Source organism: Pristiophorus japonicus, chromosome 18, assembly GCF_044704955.1.
Source record: "Pristiophorus japonicus isolate sPriJap1 chromosome 18, sPriJap1.hap1, whole genome shotgun sequence".
Taxonomy (NCBI): domain Eukaryota; kingdom Metazoa; phylum Chordata; class Chondrichthyes; family Pristiophoridae; genus Pristiophorus; species Pristiophorus japonicus.
Window position 1 is genome coordinate 110,181,238 of NC_091994.1, and position 23,648 is coordinate 110,204,885.

At 45.8% G+C, this 23,648-nt stretch overlaps 1 protein-coding gene across 16 annotated transcripts in view; it reads left to right on the top strand.

Moving 5' to 3' along the window:
• The window catches only part of kif1b (kinesin family member 1B), a 327,704-nt gene that overhangs the window by 240,796 nt on the left and 63,260 nt on the right, over nt 1-23,648 (top strand). For all 16 annotated transcript variants that reach the window (XM_070860541.1, XM_070860555.1, XM_070860547.1 and 13 more), the window contains 5 exons: nt 994-1,131; nt 16,363-16,481; nt 17,272-17,357; nt 17,469-17,598; nt 20,524-20,686. In XM_070860541.1, coding sequence (XP_070716642.1) covers nt 994-1,131; nt 16,363-16,481; nt 17,272-17,357; nt 17,469-17,598; nt 20,524-20,686 — 636 coding nt within the window. The remainder of the gene's footprint in view (nt 1-993; nt 1,132-16,362; nt 16,482-17,271; nt 17,358-17,468; nt 17,599-20,523; nt 20,687-23,648) is intronic.

A 23,648-nucleotide genomic window follows, 5' to 3' on the forward strand; every position in this document is an offset into this window, starting at 1 on the left:
GAAAAAATATATATTTTTATGTTTTCCTTTAAACTCTTAGGCTGGTAACAACAAGCCTTACACCTGCTTTTACCAGGCGCAAGAATTTGACGGGTATTGGCTGGGTAGAAGTTGGGCAAGTGGCCCAACTCTCCGTCCACGGATGCCCCTTTCCCGGGATATGTTGGATCTGTCGAGAAAATTCTTGACCGTTCGCAAGTTCTAGATTTTCACGCATGCGCTTTGCGCAGGAAAACCCGGAACTTGCACGGTTCTTACGGGTGGGTACGGACCTCGTACGCACCCATGGGGGCCGCAAATTGCGATCCGTTATTTCATTCTTACACTCATTTCACCACTTTGTTTTTTTGCTATCAATTCTATGGGAGAATTTACTCACCAACCAACACCAACTAGTAGGAGACTTGAACAGCCATCGAGTGTTACTGTGCAGTTTTATATGTTGAGTGAAAGATGTTAAGCCAATATCACGTTTTCTCCTTCCCTGCCCCCCATTTTACTGTTAATTTTCTCCCATTTCTATAGGTTATACTGAACAAAGGACTGGTCTGGTGAGCTGCACAGACCGAATTGTACTTTCCTCTCAGGTTCTCTCTCTCAGCAATTGCCTCATCGCTGCCTTTCTTTGCTTTGCCTTGCTGGGGAGAGGGAGAGAAAGCCCCTGTCACTGTCTGGTACAGACTGCCCATTGCAAAGCTCAGAATGTCTGCCAGTGAGCCACTGGTTGTGCTGCTGTGCACTTTTAAACATAAATTGCGATTGCCTTGGGCTGAGCGTGCGTTATTGCGAAGGGGATCAGAACGTAGACCAATGATCAAAACCTGCGATTTATTTCATTGAGCGGCCATTGCGTCTACCTGCCGCGCGCAGGTACACCTCGAGTTCCCCACTGTCTCTGTGGAGGAGCAGACTGGGAAGAGTGGTGTGTGAAGTACTGGAGTGTTTCAGTCGCTGACTTCGCGGTTCTAAACCGGGCGTGCTTTGTTTGTGCAGGCAGCGATTGGAACTAATGCGCGAGATGTACGATCGTGCCGGGGAAATGGCCTCCGCCACGCAGGATGACAGTGAGAACATGATGACAGGCAATGATCCATTCTATGACCGTTTCCATTGGTTTAAGCTCGTGGGAAGGTATGTCAGCGTTTCTTCTTCACATCCAAAACCATCCGGCAGCGAATTCGATAGCTGCAGAGCAGAGACCCACACTGGCTTAGATGTCAGCTGTACTGATGAAATAGATACCTTTATCGGAGCATTTTCACAGATTTTTTTAATCTCTGCACTGCACGTATTCCTGCAGTAGGTTTTACATCAGCAAGTCCCAAGTGACTCAATGCCGCTGGGTGCTATCAGAAGCACACATTCCCGTGCAATTCATAAATGCGTGAAATGCACTCAAACAAATATACCAGAGGTTGTCTGGGTTACTTTCAGGTTTGTATTTGAGAAAACATTTTAATTTTCCAATCAGCATTCCTTCACGCAAGAGTGTGCAAAAAATCTGTTCATTGAATGTAATAAAATCAAAATATAGCCTATGGGACCATTGCTTTTTGGAAGCACTACAACTGCTTGATTAACCTTACACTGACAATTATTCTCAGTTAGTGAACTGCAGATTATCACTGCAGTTCATAACAATGCTCACAAACTGTTGAAACATCACCGGCTTCATGCTGTATTGTGGTGGTCCGGCAACGATGAACATGCTTTTGAGGACGCAGGGGTGCAGCTCTGGATGATTGGGGATTTAATCTTTGCCAATCTGGTTGGGCTATAGTGCTGCCTGAAGTGAGCGAGTTCAACTCGCCCCGGATCCTGGTGGATGTGTGTTCACGGAACAGAACTGGCCAGTTTAGCACCAACATGGCAATCTCACTCAGCCGCTATAAGAATTGTCGGTGTCGCAATGATAAAATTTACACTGTAAGGGGCAGTGAAGAGGAGACTTCACTCTCCATACGGTGTGGAATAATTAATACAAACATACGAACAATGACGGGACAGGTAAAGACCCTCTGGTCTATCGAGCCTGTCCCACACAATGGCCATACCTTGTGTATCACAACATATACACTCTACCCCACCCGGATCACAACATATACACTCCACCCCACCCGGAACCATGTGATCTCCTGGGAGAGGCAAAAAAAAACAGATAAAAAGACCCAGGCCAATTTGCAGGAAAAAAAAATCTGGGAAATTCCTTTCTGACCCAGCTCGGCGATCGAAACGAGTCTAGGAGATCACTCTGGCCTTGAATTCCCTGCAGTACCTACCTTCTGCAAGAGGTGATCTCCGCCACAGCCAGAAACAAACCCAGCTGATGCTAACATCCAGTGCCTAAAACACACACGTTTTTTGTGGCACTGGAATCTCTCAACTTGAACACACACATTCACTATTTTTTTCTCTTGAAGTCTCCCCGCCCCCGCCTGCCCGCCCGCCTCATGCACATACAGTACCTCGCCTCGCCTCGCCTCACCTCACCTCACCTCGCCTAATGCATGAGGATTGACTGAGAACACGGAAGGTCATTTGACTGGAGGGCCATTATGGCCAAACCCAGACTTGTCATCACCTTAAATTTGCGCACGCATATATCTCGCAGAGCTCACTGTGGGATAGCCATTAGAAGCAGCCAATATATCCCTATCCCAGCACCGGACTACTGAGATCAATTGCAGTGCCACTCCCACTATGATAACTGAGAGCGACTGAAGATCAGGTGCAGAACTCTACGACTCAGCTCTCCATCGGATAAGCACACAGCATTTTGGATAGCTTAAAAAAAATTGGTGGACAAATGGAGGTGATTTAGAACATATAGTAAGAATTCGGAGCTGGGGGTAGACCATTTGGCCCTTTGAGCCTGCTCCACCATGGCTGATCTTCTACCTCAACTCCACTTTCCCGCCCGATCCCCACTTCCCTTGATTCCCTTAGTATCCAGTTAGAAGGCAATATCTGTAGTATCACTTCAAGGGTTCAGGTGCTTGCTGTTTGAACCCTGAATTATGTTCCTTTGTAATCACTCCAGGGTGTCAATTCATCGTTCTGTTCGGTAGTTTGATTCTCACACCAAACGCTTGCAATTTTCCATTCATGTATACAGGATGTATTGGTATTTAAAAACGAAACAATCTTGCTAGCTTCAGTTTTCTAACAAAACCCAAAAAATCTATGGCAGGTCTTCGCAATTCAGTCTAACTGATGGCTTTGTTTCAGTTCTTTTTAGCTGGTAAGGTATCTTCATTCCAAAATGGTTATATTTGCTTTCACATTAGACAGCAGGGGACGGGGAGAAGGAAAGAAACTATCTGTTGAGAAGTGTTGAGCTTCTGAAATAGGTTTGGTAGTCGAGGGCAGAATGGGGAAGAGCTTAAACCACCTTAACGAGAAATGCTCTTTGTAAAGAATATTGGTGTTGGATCATATTTGGGCCTTCTGGTTGTAAATCTGTGGAATTCGCTGCCTCATAGAGCTGTGGAAGCTGGGACATTGAATAAATTTAAGACAGAGATAGACGGTTTCTTAAACGATAAGGGGTTATAGGGAGTGGGCGGGGAAGTGGAGCTGAGTCCATGATCAGATCAGCCATGGTCTTATTGAATGGCGGAGCAGGCTCGAGGGGTCGTATGCCTAATCCTGCTCCTGTTTCTTATGTTCTTATATATAGACGGACGTGCCATTGGCCATTTGCAGCAGGCATTTGCGGAGCTGCTGCAGATACAGAAGGATTAACCAGTTGCTAAAGTTGAGTTAGTGGTTTCTAAGGTTTCCTATCTCCCAGCGGCTCAGAGCTGCAACAATAACACATGCAGCTACTAAACTGTCTGTGTCCCTGAAGAATCTTTAAGACCCAGCCGCATAGCTCGTAAGAATATTTTGGGAAAGTGTGACATCAAAAATCCTTTATCTACTGTTAAATTACCCTGTTAAAATGTGGGGGAGAAAATATATTCAAGAAATACCTTGGTGTGTCTGCTTGTTCAGAAGTGATATTCAGGCCACTGAGCCATGAACTTGGTCAGGCATTGACTCTTCCCGGTGAACCTGTACCTGGGGAGTTCCCGGTGAACCTGTACCTGGGGAGTTCCCGGTGAACCTGTACCTGGGGAGTTCCCGGTGAACCTGTACCTGGGGAGTTCCCGGTGAACCTGTACCTGGGGGGGTTCCCGGACTCTGTGCTGTTGGGGAGAATGCACCAAGCTAAAGTAAATTGCTTTCCCAGAGGGAGGGAATGCCCAGAAGGCAAACCCAACCGACAAGAGTTTGAAGCACTTTCCAATGCATGGCTGAAGAGCAGTATTCTGAAGCCATTGAACTGGTCAGCTGCCTGCTCTGTTGGTGTGGTCCAATCTGGTATGAGAGTGCCCAAAGAGAAGATAACATTTACATTTTAAAAAATGGAAGGGAAAGTGGGGACAAAGTATTCCAACATTCTGACAAATTTGTGGGTGCGTGTGTGTGTGTGTGTGTGTATGTGTATGTGTGTGTGTGTGTGTGTGTATGTGTGTGTGTGTGTATGAGGGTGTGTGTGTGTAGCTCCCCCCTCTTCCCTTCTCCATCCTTCTCCCTCCCCACGTAGGAAGAAGTGTGGGCTCTTTATTCCCTCGAGCCTGTTCTGTCATTTAATTTGATTATCTGTACCCCAACTCCATTGACCCATCTTTGATCCATACCCCTTACTACCCTTAACTAATAAAATTCTGTCGATCTCAGTCTTGATAAAGCAATTGCTCCTCAGCATCCACAGCCATTTGGGGAAGAGAATCCCAAATTTTCAGCCTGCTTCCTGATTTTATCCTGAACCACCGAGCTTTAATTTTAAGATTGTGCCCCCCTTGTTCTGGATTCCCTCATCAGAGAAAATTGTTTCTCTGTTTCTACATCAAATCCTTTCTTCATTTCCAACACCTCAATTAGATCACCCCTCAACCGTCTAAACTCAAGGGAATACAAACCACATTTATGCACCCCATCCTCCTAATTTCCCCCTTTAAGCCGTATTATTTTGGTAAATCAGCGCCTTACCCCCTCCAAGGCCAACATATCCTTCCTGAGGGGCATTGCCTTGAACTGGACGCAATGGTCCAAATGGGGTCTGACCCAGGCTCTGTACAGATGAAGCATAACTTCCTCCTCTTTGTATTCCAGCCCGGTTGAGACCAAGGCCACCGTTCCATTAGCCATTTTGAATACTCTTTGTACCTCCACACTAGCTTTTAGTGGTTTATGTACCTGGAGACCCAAATCCCTTGGCTCCTCCACACTTTGTAGTCTCCTGCCATTTAGAAAACATTCTGATTTGTCTTCCTTGGATTCAAAGTGGATGACCTCATACTGCCCCACTTTGAACTGCATCTGCCACAGCTTAATCTGTCTGTGTCCCTTTGTAAGTTCCTGCTCCCATCTGGACAATTTACTATTCTTCTTAATTTAGTATCATCTGCAAACCCCGATATACAACTCTCTGCTTCTTCATCCAAGTCATTGATACAGGTTCGACCTCTCGAGTCCGAGGCTGAGCCGGTTTTCGTGTTTTTCCGGACTTCGGAACGTCTTTCTGACGTCACGAATCCGAAAACGCCCGAGCCCAGGCTCGGGTATTTCCGGATTTCAAAACGACAGAAAACAGAGGGTGGGGGGGGGGGGGGGGGGTGCTTGCCAAAGAGCTTTTCGGGTCACCGGTCCCGTCGATGAGGTCGTCAGGCGGGGCCCCACTGCCGAGGACCTAATCGGGCGGGGCCCCGCCTCCGTGGAGGAGTTCCTTGTCTGGCCCGAGATAGGCGAGGTCGGGGGGCCGCGCAAAGTCGGGCCGGGGCGAGGTCGGTTCATCGAGGCGGTGGGAGTCCGGATATCGGAACATTTGCCGGTTTCCGGACACCCCGCCACGGATCGGCCCAGTGTCCGGATTCCGGAACTCCGGATTTTGGGAGTCAAACCTGTATATAGTGAAAAGCTGAGACCCCAGTCCAGATCCCTGGGAAACATCACTCGTTACACCCTGCCAATCAGAGTGCGTCCTCTTTATCCCTACTCCTTGCCTCCCAACCAATTTTCAACCCACATCCTAAGTTACCTACAATCAATATTCTCTCTCCATTTTTTTGGGTGCACGGCCCCTTTAAGGGGCTGCACGGCTCATTCACAAAGATTGAAAAAGCCAGTCCCAGGTTACGCGGGACCGGCAGAGAGTTGCGGGACCGCGCAGCTTATAGGGAACATTGTCTCCAGTGTCACGCACACTCATTTTTGCTCATGGTCTCTTGTGCGGAACCTTATCAAATGCCTTCTGGTGGTCCATATGGACAATATCCACAGACACTCCCCTGTCCACCGCGTTAGTGACCTCCTCATAAAATTCACCTGGATTCGTCGGACATGACCGGTCCTTCACAAATCCATGCTGACTCTCTTTGACCAACTCGTACTAGTTCCACGTGCTCAGTTAGTGTCCCTGATACACTCCAATAACATCGCCTGCATCTGTCTTTGTTGGGCCATATTCCTCCTCACCACACTCTTTCTCATTATATTCTCAAACGTTTACGTTAATAAGAACATAAGAAGCAGGAGTAGGCCATATGGCCCCTCGAGCCTGCTCCACCATTTAATGCGATCATGGCTGACCCGATCATGGACTCAGCTCCACTTCCCTACCCACTCTCCATAACCCCTTAATCCCTTATCGGTTAAGAAACTATCTATTTCTGTCTTAAATTTATTCAATGACCCAGCTTCCACAGCTCTCTGAGGCAGCGAATTCCACAGATTTACAACCCTCTGAGAAGAAATTCCTCCTCATCTCAGTTTTAAATGGGCAGCCCCTTATTCTAAGATTATGCCCTCTAGTTCTAGTCTCCCCTATCAGTGGAAACATCCTCTCTGCATCCACCTTGTCAAGCCCCCTCATAATCTTATACGTTTCGATAAGATCACCTCTCATTCTTCTGAATTCCAATGAGTGGAGGCCCAACCTACTCAACCTTTCCTCATAAGTCAACCCCCTCAGTTTTGGTATCTCTTGCAAGTTTTTGTTCGTTCTCCCTTTTTGCACCTCCTTTTGCTTTCTTTGTATCCTTGTGTTGTTGTTTTTAATAGTTATCCCAGTCTGCTGGAATACCATTAAGTTTACTTGAGTTTAACACTGTCTCTCACCTTGTTTGTTGATCGTAGTTGCTTAAATGCACAAGCGGATCTCTTGCCAAATACTGCTTTGTTTATTTCCCACTGTCTGCCTCTTGGTTTACCTGCTGACAGCTCAGCCCAGTTTACTGTGATCAGTTTATTTCTCATCCATTCAAAGATTGTCGGACTTAACTTTAAAATCTTGGTTTGTGACACTTGCTTTTCTTCCTCAAACCTAATGTCAAATTCAATTACTTTATGGTTCCATCACACTTTTGGTTGCTGATCTACACGTTGCTATACAGGCAATTTAATTGTCTTCTTTTTTACTTTTCATTGCTCAAGCTTTATTTTTAACAAGTATTTTATTATTGGTAGTATTTATATGATCATAGAACGGTTACAGCACAGAAGGAGGCCATTCGGCCCGTCGAGCCTGTGCCGGCTCTCAGCCAGTCCTACGCCCCGCCCTTTCCCCGTAATCGTGCAGTTTTTTTTCCTTCTGTTACTTATCCAACTCCCTTTTGAAAGCTGTGATCGAGTCTGCCTCCACCGCTCTCTCAGGCCGTGCATTCCAGATCCCAACCACTCGCTGCGTTAAAAAGTGTTTTCTTACATCGCCTTTGGTTCAATCACCTTAAATCTGTGCCCTCTGGTTCTTGACCCTTCCACCAATGGGAACAGTTTCTCTCTATCTACTCTGTCCAGACCCTTCATGATTTTGAACACCTCGATCAAATCTCCTCTCGACCTTCTCTGCTCCAAGGAGAACAACCCCAGCTTCTCCCGTCTATCCACGTAACTGAAGTCCCTCGTCCCTGGAACCATTCTCGTAAATCTTTTCTGCGCCCTCTCTCAGGCCTTCACATCCTTCCTAAAGTGTGGTGCCCAGAATTGGACACAATACTCCAGTTGTGGTTGAACCAGTGTTTTATACAGGTTCATCATAACATCCACACTTTTGTACTCTGTGCCTCTATTTATGAAGCCCAGGATCCCGTAAGCCTTTTTAACCGCTTTCTCAACCTGCCCTGCCACTTTCAACAATTTATGCCCATATACCCCCAGGTCTCTCTGTTCATGCACCCCCTTTGGGATTGTACCCTTTAGTTTATATCGCCTCTCCTCGTTCTTTCTTTTACATCTTCATCTGTTCTCTGACCTTTGCTTTTATCACCTCTCTATTTTAAATCTATAGATTATTACTTGTTCCACCTCCCCTCTCCCTATTGGTTTAAAGGCCTTTCTATTGCTTATCTTTTCTGCTAGTTTCTTGGTCCCAGCCCGGTTCAGGTGCAGCCCGTCCCACCGGTACAGCTCCCTCCTGTCGCGGTGCTGCTCCTGGTACGGGTGCCAGTGCTCCATGAAAAGGTACTACTCCTCCCCACACCGGTCTCTCAGCCGTGCTTTTACTTTGCCGATCCATTTATCCCTGTGCCATTTAGCATGTGGCTCGGGTAGTAACCGTAAGTTAGTAACGTGGAGATCCTGCTTTTTAAATTAGTGCCTTGCTCCTGATACTCCCTCAGCAGGACCTGCTCCCTGTTTTTTCCTGTCTCGGTTCTGACCTGGATCACAACAACTGATTCTTTCCACAGCACCGCCCCCCCTTTCAAGTTCCTTTCCAGCCGATTTGAGATACCCCTCACCCTGACACCGGGTAGGCAACACGCAGCCTGGACTCGCAATTGTGACTGCCGAGGATACTCTCTAGCCCCTAATTATCAATAGCCTTTCTATTCTGCTGTTCTCCCCACCCCCATCGCTTGGACTGACTCCCGCTCCCCTCCTTTCATCTTCCCTTTTCTCCTCTTTCCTCTCTCCTCCGCCTTCCCCTGCTCCCCTCCTCCTCTTCTCCCCTCCTCCTCTTCTCCCCTCCTCCTCTTCTCCCCTCCTCCTCTTCTCCCCTCCTCCTCTTCCTCCCCTCCTCCTCTGCTCCCCTCCGCCTTCCTCTCCTCCTCTGCTCCCCTCCTCCTCTGTTCCCCTCCTCCCCTTCTCCCCTCCTCCTCTTCTCCCCTCCTCCTCTGCTCCCCTCCTCCTCTGCTCCCCTCCGCCTTCCTCTCCTCCTCTGCTCCCCTCCTCCTCTGTTCCCCTCCTCCTCTTCTCCCCTCCTCCTCTTCTCCCCTCCTCCTCTTCTCCCCTCCTCCTCTTCTCCCCTCCTCCTCTGCTCCCCTCCTCCTCTGCTCCCCTCCGCCCTCCCCTCCTCCCCTCCGCCCTCCCCTCCTCCTCTGTTCCCCTCCTCCCCTTCTCCCCTCCTCCTCTGCTCCCCTCCTCCCCTTCTCCCCTCCTCCTCTTCTCCCCTCCTCCTCTTCTCCCCTCCTCCTCTGCTCCCCTCCTCCTCTGCTCCCCTCCGCCTTCCTCTCCTCCTCTGCTCCCCTCCTCCTCTGTTCCCCTCCTCCTCTTCTCCCCTCCTCCTCTTCTCCCCTCCTCCTCTTCTCCCCTCCTCCTCTGCTCCCCTCCTCCTCTGCTCCCCTCCGCCCTCCCCTCCTCCCCTCCGCCCTCCCCTCCTCCTCTGTTCCCCTCCTCCCCTTCTCCCCTCCTCCTCTGCTCCCCTCCTCCCCTTCTCCCCTCCTCCTCTTCTCCCCTCCTCCTCTGCTCCCCTCCTCCTCTGCTCCCCTCCTCCTCTGCTCCCCTCAACCAACACCCCTAAAAACAAACTATCTAGTCATTTATCTCATTGCTGTCTGTGGGTCGTTGATGGTGAAGCGCTTCGAAATGTCCTGACATGAAGGGTGCTATATAAATTCAAGTTCTTTTGTTTTTCAAATTGTAAATTCTTCTCCCAAAATATGCAATCAAATAATTTAGAAGGTTTGTAAAGATGATGTTGCGGGTACATTGATCAATAAGTGGATTTGGGTAAATTGAGAGAAGGGATCTTAAGATGCTATTAAAAAGGGATCTGTTTCATTCTGCTGTGCCTCTTGACTGTTGTGTTTCCGGCTCTCTGTTTTTATATGTTCATTAAAACAAATGAAATATAAACGGTCAAGCATGCAATTTTACTTTCTAGCTTGAAGAGATTGAAATAATCATTAACACCCATTTTTCTCTGAAGTAAAAGCCAAGTTAGACTTGTACGATGGAAAATAACCCTTTCTTGCCCTTAACTATACTCCAGTTCCCCAATTTTCCACGGCTGTGTGAACGAGCACCTTGCTGACCGCACGCCCTCGCCCACCTTCTCCACAGCCGACTCTGACATCACCGAGCTTGCTGATGAGCAGCAAGACGAGATCGAAGATCTGGACGACGAAGCCTATGTGGATGATACTAGCTCAGATCTGGGGAATGAAGAGGGATCAGACATCTTCGGCGACGGGCAGGATCCGTTTTATGACCGGTCCCCCTGGTTCATTTTAGTGGGAAGGTTGGTGAGGTTCCTTGGAGAACAGGGGGAAGGGACCAGCTCTTTTCATTGAAAGCCTTTGCAATTTGCGGGCAACTAAAACCACAAATGTATTTAACAATGTACGGATTACATTCTTGCTTTGTTCTTCCTCACTAATCAGCTCATGGAATTAGGGTTTTTTTTTCTTAATGGTTTGCACAAACTCTCATCGGTTTCACTTAAAGGACCTTATCCGCCCCAACTTTTTGTTCCCAAATTGATGCACATGTTCCCAAGTGAGGACATTTCTCATTTCTTGATTTTGAAATATATTTAATGTTGCTCTCACCTGCAGTTCCCCAATTGGAGGGTTTATCGGCTGGCTTAAACTGGCCCAATCTAAAATTGTACTCCAGTATTGAGGATGCTGTCACCATTACAGTTAAAAATAATGACTCGAGCACAATAAGTTGGGAAGCTATTGTTGAGTTAATGTCTTTCCAACCTGTATACATGGGAAATGTCATGAGAACTGCACTTGTGTTGCAGGATTTAGCTATATAGATATTTTTTTCTCCCTCTGTAACCTTCTGACCTGTGTGTCACCGCTCTGTAGATAACTAAAGCAGGTTAGCTGGCTGCAAACTTCTGTGCCACTGGATCAAAATAGATTCATAAAATTGTCCTTATTGGTGTAAAATGTATGGGCGTACTGCACTATGATCCAATAGTAAATATTTGAATCCTAATTAGAGTTTAGACACGTACTGTCCTGTTGCTGGAACTGGATTTTCGACAGGACATGTATTTTTCGCTGGTCTCCAGACCAGTCTCACTCCAGAGAGTTGAGCACAAAAATCTCGGCCGACACTCCCAGTGCAGTCTTTTTGATGCGACGTTAAACTGAGGCCCCGTCTGCTCTCTCAGGTGGACGTAAAAGATCCCATGGCATTACTTCGAAGAAGAGCAGGGGAGTTATCTCCGGTCTCCTGGCCAATATTTATCCCTCAATCAACATCACTAAAAATCAGATTATCTGGTCATTATCACATTGCTGTCGTGGGAGCTTGCTGTGCGCAAATTGGCTGCTGCGTTTCCCACATTACAACAGTGAGTACACTCCAAAAGTACTTCATTGGCTGTAAAAGGCTTTGGGATGTCCGGTGGTCGTGAAAGGCGCTATATAAATAAATCTTTTCATGTGGTCCAAAATACATCATTCCCCTTTCCCATTGGTTAATATTCTGTGCTATGATAGCACATGACCCAGGACATTGTTTCCTCTTGACTGAACACATGCAGCACCATTGATGGCAGCAGCGATACTTTGGAAATAAAACATGATTCAAAAAAAATCAAATCTCTGTGATATTACACAACACTAAGGATACAGATTACAGGATGTGAAGTATGGAGTATTGGTCCAACCTTGGGCAATGGAATACTTGTGCCTTTTCAGGTGTAACGCTGCTGTTCTCAAACAGTTGTTTGACCAGTTGGCACAAACCAGATGTTGGATGTATAAATCTTGTACCTAACTCCATGAGCTAAACTAAATATGCTGTGCAGACTACAATCAATGAAACCAGAGTAGATATAAGGAATGTATATAAAATTAAGAAGTATTGCATGAGAAAATGCAATGTGATTTTGTTCTAAATTTATGCAGCAGAACTTTCTTATTATCATCCCTAATTTTGCCAAGCAGATTTATATTGAATGCATATTTATTGGCCCTGATAGGGTTTTCAAGGATCAAATCAACACTAAAATGGAAAAGAGTTAAATCCCAACTCCGGGAGAAAATTAAAATGAAAGATGTAGAATGGGAAGGTTATAAAAGTAATGCTAAAAAGGTTAGCAGAAACAGCGTGATGAAATTACACTGCGATCCAAGTTATTTGCACGTTAATGTTATTTCCATAATATGGATATTAAGGGAATCAAGGGATATGGGGATAGTGCAGGAAAGTGGAGTTGAGGTAGAAGATCAGCCATGATCTCATTGAATGGAGGAGCAGGCTCAAGGGGCCGAATGGCTGACTCCTGCTCCTAATTCTTGTGTTCTTGTATTAGTTATATGTCGGGCCCCTCGTTGCTAGGCTGTCCACGTTTCTTGCATGATTATTTCCGTTTAGTTGTGACTGTAGTTTTATATTCTACAAATCTGCAATATTATGATCTAAACCAGAGTAGGTACTCCAGATCGGACAGACCCCGGGGCCAAAATTGCCCGTCTCCTTCAGGCCTGTTACCACCGCAAACCGGCGGCCACACTGCAGAGTGGAGCGGCCGGCAACTTTTGGTGAAATAGCCGCTGCTAGCCCAATTGCCCTCCCGAGGTTTCCTGGCGGTGCCCCGATTATCTCCCCCCCCCCCCCCCCTTACCACTAAGCGCGTCATCACTATGCGCACCGCCGATCTACCCCCCCCCCCCCCCACACCCACCGACGGCAACATCCCCCTCGGAAAATCTTCGGCCCGCCCGGCGGTGTCAAAACCTGTTTTTTTTCCCGGCGGTCCAGTAAGGCTGTGGCCATCTGCAGCGGCAGTACGGCTCCCCTTAAAGGGGAGGGCGCACTGCCCTTAAAGGGGAGGGCGCACTGCCCTTAAAGGGGAGGGCGCACTGCCGCTGCCGCCGTGTTTTGTAGTCGGACCGACAATTATTGCCCCTGGGTTCGGCCAAAACAACAAAGAACGGAATTTCACTCGAGGCAACCCAACCGCATCTGCGGTAAAAACCATTGAGACGGAGTGCGTGCGAGCATGCGCCCCGTTTTGGGCGGGGGGGCAATTTCTACACCCCCCCCCCCCCCTCCCCCATGCTTTGGATTGCTGATAGTGATGGGTAATATAATAAGCAGGTTTTGCTGTATAAACGCTCAATCGAATTTACATAGATCGGCAAAAGAGCTTGTCCCTTCGGCTATCTCCCATGGCATGCTGGGACTGTGTGACAATTTCACTTCTGATGAATTAAAAAAAAAATTAATTTGTAAAAGTTGTCTGATGTCCTCAGCTTGCATATTTGCGTGTTCCTAATTCAACATTCCCTTACTATTGGCTGTAGTTTTTTTACTTTGATTATAGTTTTATTTGGAAGGTTGTTTGTTTGGAATTTGTTTATCAACTTGCCATTATTTTACCTCACCAATCTTACTGCTGATATTGTTTCAACCTCTTCAGTCTGCTTTAAAGAAAGGCACATTAAGCATAGACGTTACTGCCAATGTCAATCTGTGTTGTGACGAGAGTAACTTTTCCTTCTTACCGGATGTCTGAGGCACCTCAGTGATTTCGAACCATTTCTCTCGTTTGCTCTTTTTTTCCCCAACAACAAAAAAAAAAATCTGCTTGCTGAACAGAGCTTTGTGTGCAAGTGAAAGAGTGCAAGGTAGAATGGCAGTACTGCATTCTAAATATCTGTAGGCCTTTCACACTCAACAGCTTCTGACGAGGCCTGCAAAATAAATTTAAAGATTTCTACATTGACGGTAGTTGGGAATAATGTGTTTCAATAACTTGTAGACTACAGCGGCTGTATTCTTATTTCAGTTCCTTTTGTCATACCTTACTAAGAGTATAGTTGTGTTGCTAAATGCTGCAACTGATACTAATTAGTCCTGCCAACCTTGTTTTTATGATTATTCGAATATGTAAACATTAGTGCTGTTTTGCTTATTTTATTTCTTTACGGTAACCTTTTGTAGTAAGGGTGCTGATTGGCTCCAAGCAGACTGAATAAGGCTCATGTGATTCCTTTGTTGTTCCGTTTTAGGTTTTATTTTGTCTGGTTATTTTTTTTTTAACCTTCATATTGTTTAGTGGTTTGCCATATTTTTATAACTTTGTGTTTATTTCAGTCTGATTATGACTCATTTTTATGTTTAGTTTTCATTTTACAGCACTTATCCCTCCCTGTTCCCCTCTCACAATTTCAAGTATATTTGAAGCATTGGCCATGATGATGGTGTGGGGGCGGGTGGGAATGCAGTAAGCCATAGTTGTAATTCGTGTTTATAGACTTGTCCACCTGAACAGTAAGGATTTGCAGATATCCCATTTAAGCGATGAATCATAAAGGCCTTAAGGGTGGTCTGAGTAATGTGATGTTTTAGAGAAAAGCAAAATGCTGCGGATGCTGGAAATCTGAAATAAAAACAGAAAATGCTGGAAATACTCAGCGGGTCAGGCAGCATCTGTGGAGAGAGAAACAGAGTTCACGTTTCAGGTCGATGAACCTCTCCACAGATGCTGCCTGACCACCTGAGTATTTCCAACATTTTTTGCCGATATTTAAGACTTCTAGTTGCAGATCCTGAATTTTTTTTTCTAAATTGCAAATATGAAATTTTTGATTATTTTGTGCATTAACAATCCTCTAATTGTGTTCCCAAGTTCCCCAGGTTGGGTAAAGAGGAGTGGGATGTAGAGAAATGAGACACAATTGCATGTAGAAAAGCAGCAAATGATTCTGTTGAATTGGAAGTAGCGACAGGATGTGTTGAGTTACTGCCTGGTTATGACTGTTTGGGATCTCCAATCACAACGGTAGAGTCACTGTTCACTGTGCTTTATTGCTAACTGCTGTATCGAGGCAGTCATCATCTGCTAACTTTGCATTACAGTGTTAACATGGTCTACGCACACAATTTGTGACTGAGATATTCCAACCAGATCTATCTGAGGCAAATGTGTAAATCGATAACCAGCCAAAACTGGAAAGTCAAAATCAAATCGGACAGGTTCTGAGAAAAATTTGGATAATTTAATATAGAATCGAATCACGGAATGGTTACAGCACAGGAGGCGGCCATTCGGCCCGTCGAGCCTGTGCCGGCTCTCTGCAAGAGCACCTCAGCTAGTCCCACTCCCCCGCCCTTTCCACGTAGCCCTGCAATTTTTTTTCCCTTCAGGAACTTATCCAACTCCCTTTTGAAAGCCACGATCGAGTCTGCCTCCACCTCCCTCTCAGGCAGCGCATTCCAGATCCTAACCACTCGCTGTGTAACAAAGTTTTTCCTCGTGTCGCCTTTGGTTCTTCTGCCAATCACCTTAAATCTGTGCCCTCTGGTTCTCGACCCTTCCACCAATGGGAACACTTTCTCTCTATCTACTCTGTCCAGACCCCTCATGATTTTGAACACCTCGATCAAATCTCCTCTCAACCTTCTCTGCTCCAAGGAGAACAACCCCAGCTTCTCCAGTCTATCCCCGTAACTGAAGTCCCTCATCCCTGGAACCATTCTCGTCAATCTTTTCTGCACCCTCTCTAAGGCCTTCACATCCTTCCTAAAGTGTGGTGCCCAGAATTGGACACAATACTCCAGTTGAGGATTAAGAAAAGCCGTGACCAAGTTCAGCCAATCTGAGTAGAAAGTGACCGTTTTATATCCGGAATGTTAAACGCGCTTAAATCAAGTTCGAGCTTGGAACTAAGATTCCTGACCGGTTTTTAGAGATGCAAGTAACTGTCGGCCACATCGCCAGCCTTCGGAACTGATGTCCTTCAGAACTAAAATCGACATTTAAATCAGTGTTTTAGCGAGACATTTTCTCTGCAAAAATCACAGTTATTTAATGAACAGCTGAGATGTTGTCTATCCGGCAGACTGTTAAATTCTGACCTGCCCACATATCTTTGACCAGAAATCTGCCTGCGTGGCCCTTCCCATAGTAGAAATAAATAGAAATGGTCCATTGGAGTTTTATACTGGATCCAAGTTATTACTGATTCTAATATCCATTTACCTGGATTTAGTTCGGTCCATTTCCAACAAGGATCCGTTTTGCTGATATCTGCACATCCCTATTATCAGGTGTTGCAAACATTCATGCAACCATCCGATGTCCAGCTAGCTAACCGTTTTTGCCTTGTCTCCTTTCTTTATTCACAGAGCATTTGTCTACCTCAGCAACCTGCTGTATCCAGTGCCCCTTGTTCATAGAATCGCAATAGTTAGTGAGAAGGGAGAGGTCCGAGGATTCCTCCGAGTCGGAGTACAGGCCATCACAGGTGGGTATTCAGCAACTGGGTTTGTCTGGATTGAAGTTCAGTAACGTGAATAATCCCAGTGACCGGATAGCGGGATGCTTCAATTGTGCCACTGTTGCGTTTTGGAGGTATAACATGTTTGTGACGATTGATCCTTAACATTGTAATAGACTTCACTTAATGTTAGTTCCTTCTGTGATTTTTTTTTTTAAAGGGTAAAATGGTGGGTGGACAATTGTGATTTGTCTAACTCCTAATTGGACAGAAAATATTTTCTTTTTGTAGTTTTAATCCCAGCATTGCACTGTACAGCTTTATAAGAACAGAATAGAATGTTGGTCATTTGTGTAAGAAGCAGAATTTATCAAGGTGCAAAAACCGTTTTCATTTAGACTTCACAATCAGTTCTTTACTGACATTGTCCTGCCTGTCCATTCTCCGCCCCCCCCCTCTGATGCTGATTCAGGAGGACAGGCTAGTAAACTATTAAATTCACTAATTGGCCTTGAATCCTTTAAGTGTGGTCAACTGGTATAGTTGGACTTGCTGGATAACAAATATCATGAAATATTGTTCTTGCGGCAGAAATATTTTCATCTCCTGGGATGTCCAGCTTTATATCCAACAAAGGTCATTGTACCCTTTCCGGTAGATTTCTCTCATAACAATTCAGAAGGCTCTAAAGTTGCAAAAACATTGCCGTGACTGTGCCAAACTGTCCTTTCTATCACCCTAACATGGTGTGTAAGAGTCTATGCCCAACCCTAATCTGTTTGTATTTCATGGCGAATGTTTATCTATTAACATCTAGCTGATGAGGAGGCACCAGACTATGGATCCGGTGTACGCCAGTCAGGCACGGCTAAAATCTCATTCGATGATGAATACTTCAGAGAGGTACGTGTAACTTTGCTGTCTTTAAACGACCACCACAGACATGCACATGCCTAATGTACACCTAGGTTATTGTCACCTTTTCTGAACTGATCTTTGTTGCTCTATTTGCAGTGTGACTTTCCTTCGCTCGTAGTGTCACAATCTGGGCTGTCGCTGGAGGAACTTAGGATTGTGGAAGGACAAGGTCAAAGTACAGAAACCATCACCCCATCAGAGGAGATGAACAGAATCAACGAGCTGGGTAAACTGTTTTGAACTGCTTGAAGTAGCACTGACATTACTTATTACATTCCAACAGCAGCAATTGCCTTTTCCAGACTGCTGTTGGAATGTAATAAGATTACACTGGATGTACAATGGAGTTCATTTGCATGAACCTCTTGATTATATTCAATATAATCCCTTCAAGTCGCATCAGAAAGTAAAGCCATTTCAATAGTGGTGCGGTGTAACTTTGTCAGAGTTTAGTCATATAAATCATAATATAAGCTGCTGTATAAATCTTATTGTTGAGAATTTCTGAGAAATCCTATTAATAGTGGAGCACTGAGTAAATCTGGTAAACTCAACCCAGGTCATCTTTTTCTTCTTTGTAACTTATAATGAAAGTTGTTATTTAAATTCTGCTCTCTGGGGCTATTCACATTTGTACTGGAGCACAATTAATAAATCCAATAGGATTTACAAACGTTAGACTTGGAATACAGCAAGATAGCACTTTCTTTCTGCAGAAATGGATTAACATTACAGCATCTGTGACTTTCTAATACCCCTTTGAATATATGGAGAAATAAGTGCCCTGATTAAGTTGATTTAATAATTATTTCTCACACGATTCATAGGACGTAATATTTTTTGGTTTATTCTACTTCCCCAAGGGCAGTGAGTTGTGCCAGGGATTCATCTGCTAGTGCTAATGGTCACCCAAAAGAACATTGTGCAAGTCACCACGGTTCGCTACCCCAGAGAGCTGTGGAAGCTGAGTCATTGAAGATATTCAAGGCTGAGATAGACAGATTCTTGAACTAAAAGAGAGTCGAGGGTTATGGGGAGCGGGCAGGGAAGTGGAGTTGAGGCCAAGGTCAGATCAGCCATGATCTTATTGAATGGCGGAGCAGGCCTGAGGGGCCAAATGGCCGACTCCTGCTCCTATTTCTTATGTTCTTATGACACGGGCACTCATGCACATTTCTGGCAGGCCTCGGAAAAGCTGTTTTCTCCTCCCTCCTAACTGGGGTGCTCTGAGACCGCTTATAGTACCTCTTCAGTTACAGTTTGGGTCTCCTTACCTAAGGAAGGATATATTTGCCATAGAGGGAGTGCAACGAAGGTTCACCAGACTGATTCTTGGGATGGGGGGCATTGTCCTATGAGGAGAGATTGAGAAAACTAGGCCTATATTCTCTATTGTTTAGAAGAATGAGAGGTGATCACATTGAAACATACAACATTTTTACAGGGCTTGACAGGGTAGATGCAGGGAGGATGTTTCCCCCGGGCTGGGGAGTCTAGAACCAGGGGTCACAGTTTCAGAATAAGGGGATGTCCATTTAGGACTGAGAAGAAGATAAATTTCTTCATTCAGAGGGTGGTGAATCTTTGGAATTCTCTACCCCCCCCAGAAGGCTTGGTTGTTGAACATATTCAAGATTGGATATTAAGGGAATCAAGGGATATGGGGATAGTGCAGGAAAAGTGGAGTTGAGGTAGAAGATCAGCCATGATCTCATTGAATGGAGGAGCAGGCTCGAGGGGCCGAATGGCCGACTCCTGCTCCTAATTCTTATGTTCTTCCTAAAGCTTAGACTCCTGTCTGGGCAGTATGCTGCTTTAAAAGTCTTTACCTTTCACTTTCCTGGCTCCCATTGTAACTTTTATTCTAAATATAAAACTAGGGCTGGAATTTTCCCCTTTAAAAGGGTGGGATTGGGGGCGTGGGGGCAATTAAATTGTTAAAAATGTGAATCCCGACCTGAACCCACCTCCAACCTGCCCACTTCCCGTTTTAACAGGGGGGGGGGGGGGAGAAGGCGGGAGAGCAACCTGCTCTCCAGGGGTGGTACTTTCATTTAAATATTGTAATGAGGCTGGTAGCCATTTTTTTTCACCCCTATTTGGAATTTAATTGCAATGGACAGGTTTCACACAATTCGTGAAGTGGCATTATACCCACCTCATGGATCCAGGGTCCTGACCAAACCCACCCACCATGATCAGAGACCTCCTCCCTCCCCAGGCCTCCAATCCCCACCATGAGGCCTTCCCCCTCCACCCTACCGATAATGCTGCAGCCGGCTACAATCCTCCCATTTACCCCCCCCACCCCCCCCCAGCCAATTTCCCGCACCCCTGCCGATCCTTCCCTCTTTCTCCCCCTCCCCAAGATCCCCGATACCTCCCCCTCCCGAACCCTGATCCACTGCCGGTCCTCTGATCCCCCCCCCCCCCCCCCCGATCCCCAGCCGACGCCTCCCCCGCTCAGCGCTCCCTGGCCCCCACCAACAATGTCCGATTGTGCCGACCCCTCCCCCGGCCAACCCCTCGTGTCTGAGGCCTGCAGCCAGCCCGGCCTCTCAATCTGACGGCCTGCGGGCGGGAATCCTAGGCCCCGCTTTCAAATCAGGCCCTGCTGATAAAGTCGGTGGGGCCCAGGTTTCCCGCCCGCCCCCAGCCCACCTCCCTCGAGAAAATTCCAGCCTAAGACTTTAAGACCCCATTTTAAGCTAACATGAAAGCTTTTACTATTTATGAAATCCCTCTTCTGTTAAAGTAATTAGGAATTAAAGAAAAATATTGCAGCTGCTTTGAAATAAATTTACAAGATTGTAAATTAAATGATATGGCATTTAATGTCCTGAGCTTGTTCTGGCAGTGAACTCAGTTTATTTGCTCTGGTTATACTCCGATCTAGTTTCTAAAGTAATTTAATACATTGGATTTATGTCTGTATTTCGGATCATTTTACGATTGAATTTGCTGATGAATTATTAAAAACGGTGGTAAACAACATACAGAATTGGTTTCTTGTGAGGATTCAAAGCTTTGACTAAAGGGGGGTTATTAACCTGTTCAACGTATACAGTGTGTAGTGAGCTAAATGATTTCAATTCTCTTGGGTTGTGGTTATTACAGTAATACTGTTGTTTCTGGGCCTCTTGAACGGCAGATTTTAAATCGCACACAGAGTTGGACCCCAAATTATCCTTGGAGGAAATTTCTGACGACGTCAGCGAACACCTGAAAATTGGCAGTGTCTTCACTTTCCGTGTCACGGTGCTACAGGCCAGCGGGATCCCGCCTGAATACGCAGACATCTTTTGTCAGTTTAAGTAAGCAACATATTTGCAATTGTGCTTCATGGTTTACATCTCTTCCGTGCAGAAGGCCTGGAAATTGGCCATCACATCGCAAATGTGATTACTGTATCGGGTACAACAGTAACAACCTGTATTTATATAGACAGGGTAAGTGAAAAATTTGGCAGATGGAGTATAATGTGGGAAAATGTGAGGCTATCCACTTTGGCAGAAATAATAGACAAGCAAATTATAATTTAATTGGAGAAAATTGCAAAGTGCTGCAGTACAGAGGGGCCTGGGGGTCCTTGTGCATGAAACACAAAAAGTTAGTATGCAGGTACAGCAAGTAATCAGGAAGGCAAATGGTATGTTGGCCTTTATTGCAAGGGGAATAAAGTATAAAAGCAGAGAAGTCCTGCTACAACTGTACAGGGTATTGGTGAGGCCACACTTGGAGTACTGCGTGCAGTTTTGGTCTCCGTATTTAAGGAAGGATATACTTGCATTGGAGGCTGTTCAGAGAAGGTTCACTAGGTTGATTCTGGAGACGAAGGGGTTGACTTATGAGGATACGTTGAGTAGGTTGGTCCTCGACTCATTGGAGTTCAGAAGGATGAGAGGTGATCTTATCGAAACGTATAAGATAATGAGGGGGCTCGACAAGGTGGATGTAGAGAAGATATTTCCACTCGTAGGGGAAACTAAAACTAGGGGACATAGACTCAGAATAAGGGACCGTCCATTTAAAACTGAGATGAGGAGGAATTTCTTCTCTGAGGGTTGTAAATCTATGGAATTCGCTGCCCCAGAGAACTGTGGAGGCTGGGTCATTGAATATATTTAAGGTGGAGAGAGACAGAATTTTGAGCGATAAGAGAGTCGAGGGTTATGGGGAGCGGGCGGGGAAGTGGAGCTGAATCCTTGATCAGATCAGCCATGATCGTATTGAATGGCGGAGCAGGCTCGAGGGGCAAAATGGCCGACTCCTGCTCCTATTTCTTATGTTCTTTTTCAGCGCCTTTAACATAGTGAAACGTTCCAAGGCGCTTCACAGGAGTATTATGTGATAAAAATTTGACACCGAGCCGCATAAGTAGAAATTAAGGCAGGTGACCAAGAGGTAGGTTTTAAGGAGCGTCTTGAAGGAGGAATGAGAGATGGAGAGGTTTAGGCAGGGAGTTCCCGAGCTTGGGACCTAGGTGACAGAAGGCATGGACACCAGTGGTTGAGTGATTACAATCGGGGATGCTCAGAAGGGGTGCAGTAGCACAGTGGTTATGTTACTGGATCTGTAATCCAGAGGCCTGGGCTAATGATCCGGAGACATGAGTTCCCATCCCCCCGCTACGGCAGCTGGGGAATTTAAATTCAGTTAATTAACTAAATCTGGACTAAAAAAACTCACATCAGTAATGGTGACCATAAAACTGCCGGGTTGTCGTAAAAACCCATCTGGTTCATTAATGTCCTTCAGGGAAGAAAATCTGCCATCCTTACCCGGTCTGGCCTGCATGTGACTCCAGACCCTAACCGCCCTCTGAAATGGCCCAGTGAGCCACTCAGTTGTATCAGGCGGCTCGCCTTCACCTTCTCGAGCAATTAGGGATGGGCAATAAATGCTGGCCTTACCAGCAACGCCCACCTTCCATGAACAAATATTTTTTTAAAAGGCAGCAACAGGTACTCTGAAGATGGGTTCAAAGTGACGATGCAGAAGTTATAAAATGGCTTGGTAGAGCGAGATGAGAACTGTGTAGTTCCTGTAGATCATTACATGCAAGCAAGCTGTTTTGACTGTTCACATGATTTTATTGCAGTAACTGGCTAATATTTTTAAGCATGTGCACTCGTATTTTCATTCTTGCTCTTCTAAAATAGCAGCTGGGGTGTGGGACAAAGCTAATGATTTATGTAGAATTAAGCTAATTCTCGTAGCTGTTCTTGTTTAATGTGCTGATAAAGGGTCCACTTTGCTTCAAAAGTAATTACCTCGTTTGCTATTCCTCTACATTGCAGTTCTGGGGTCACAAATACCTCTTTTTCTCCCACCCCACCCACTTTGCTGGGCTGTAGTCCCTCCTTAAACAGCTTCATCGGTTGCTGCCTATAGTGAGTGAGAAGTCCAGTTAGATCTTTCTCCGACCAAAGTCCTCTATCACAGTAAAGTGCTCCATCTAGTGGCCTTGCCAAGAGCTACAAGCTCTCCCACTGAAGCAAATAATGCCATCGATATCTTTTAAAATTCATTCACCGGATGTGGAGCTTGCCAGCAAGGCCAGCATTTATTGCCCATCCCTCATTGCCCTCGAGAAGGTGGTGGTGAGCCATCTTCTGGAATACAACTGACTACAGGGAACTACCGACCAGTTAGCCTGTAGTGCTGAAAATGCTAGAATCTATTATTAAGGACGTGGTAACAGGACACTTAGAAAATAATAATAGGATTGGGCAGAGTCAACATGGATTTATGAAAGGGAAATCATGTTTGACAAATCTGTTGGAGATTTTTGAGGTTGTAACTGGCAGAATAGATGACTGGGAGGGACCAGTGGATGTGATGTATTTGGATTTTCAGAAGGCATTCACTAAGGTGCCACACAAGCGATTATGAAACAAAATTAGGGCTCATGGGATTGGGGGTAATATACTAGCATGGATTGAGGATTGGTTAACGGATAGAAAGCAGAGAAGGAATAAACGGGACATTTTCGGGTTGGCAGGCTGTAACTGGTGGGGTGCCACAAGGATCGGTGCCATAGAAGGAAGCGTAACGAAGGTTCACCAGACTGATTCCTGGGATGGGGGGATTGTCCTATGAGGGGAGATTGAGTAGACTAGGCCTATATTCTCTAGAGTTTAGAAGAATGAGAGATGATCTCATTGAAACATACAAAATTCTTACAGGGCTTGACAGGGTAGATGCAGGGAGGATGTTTCCCCCGGGCTGGGGAGTCTAGAACCAGGGGTCACAGTCTCAGGATAAGGGGTCGGC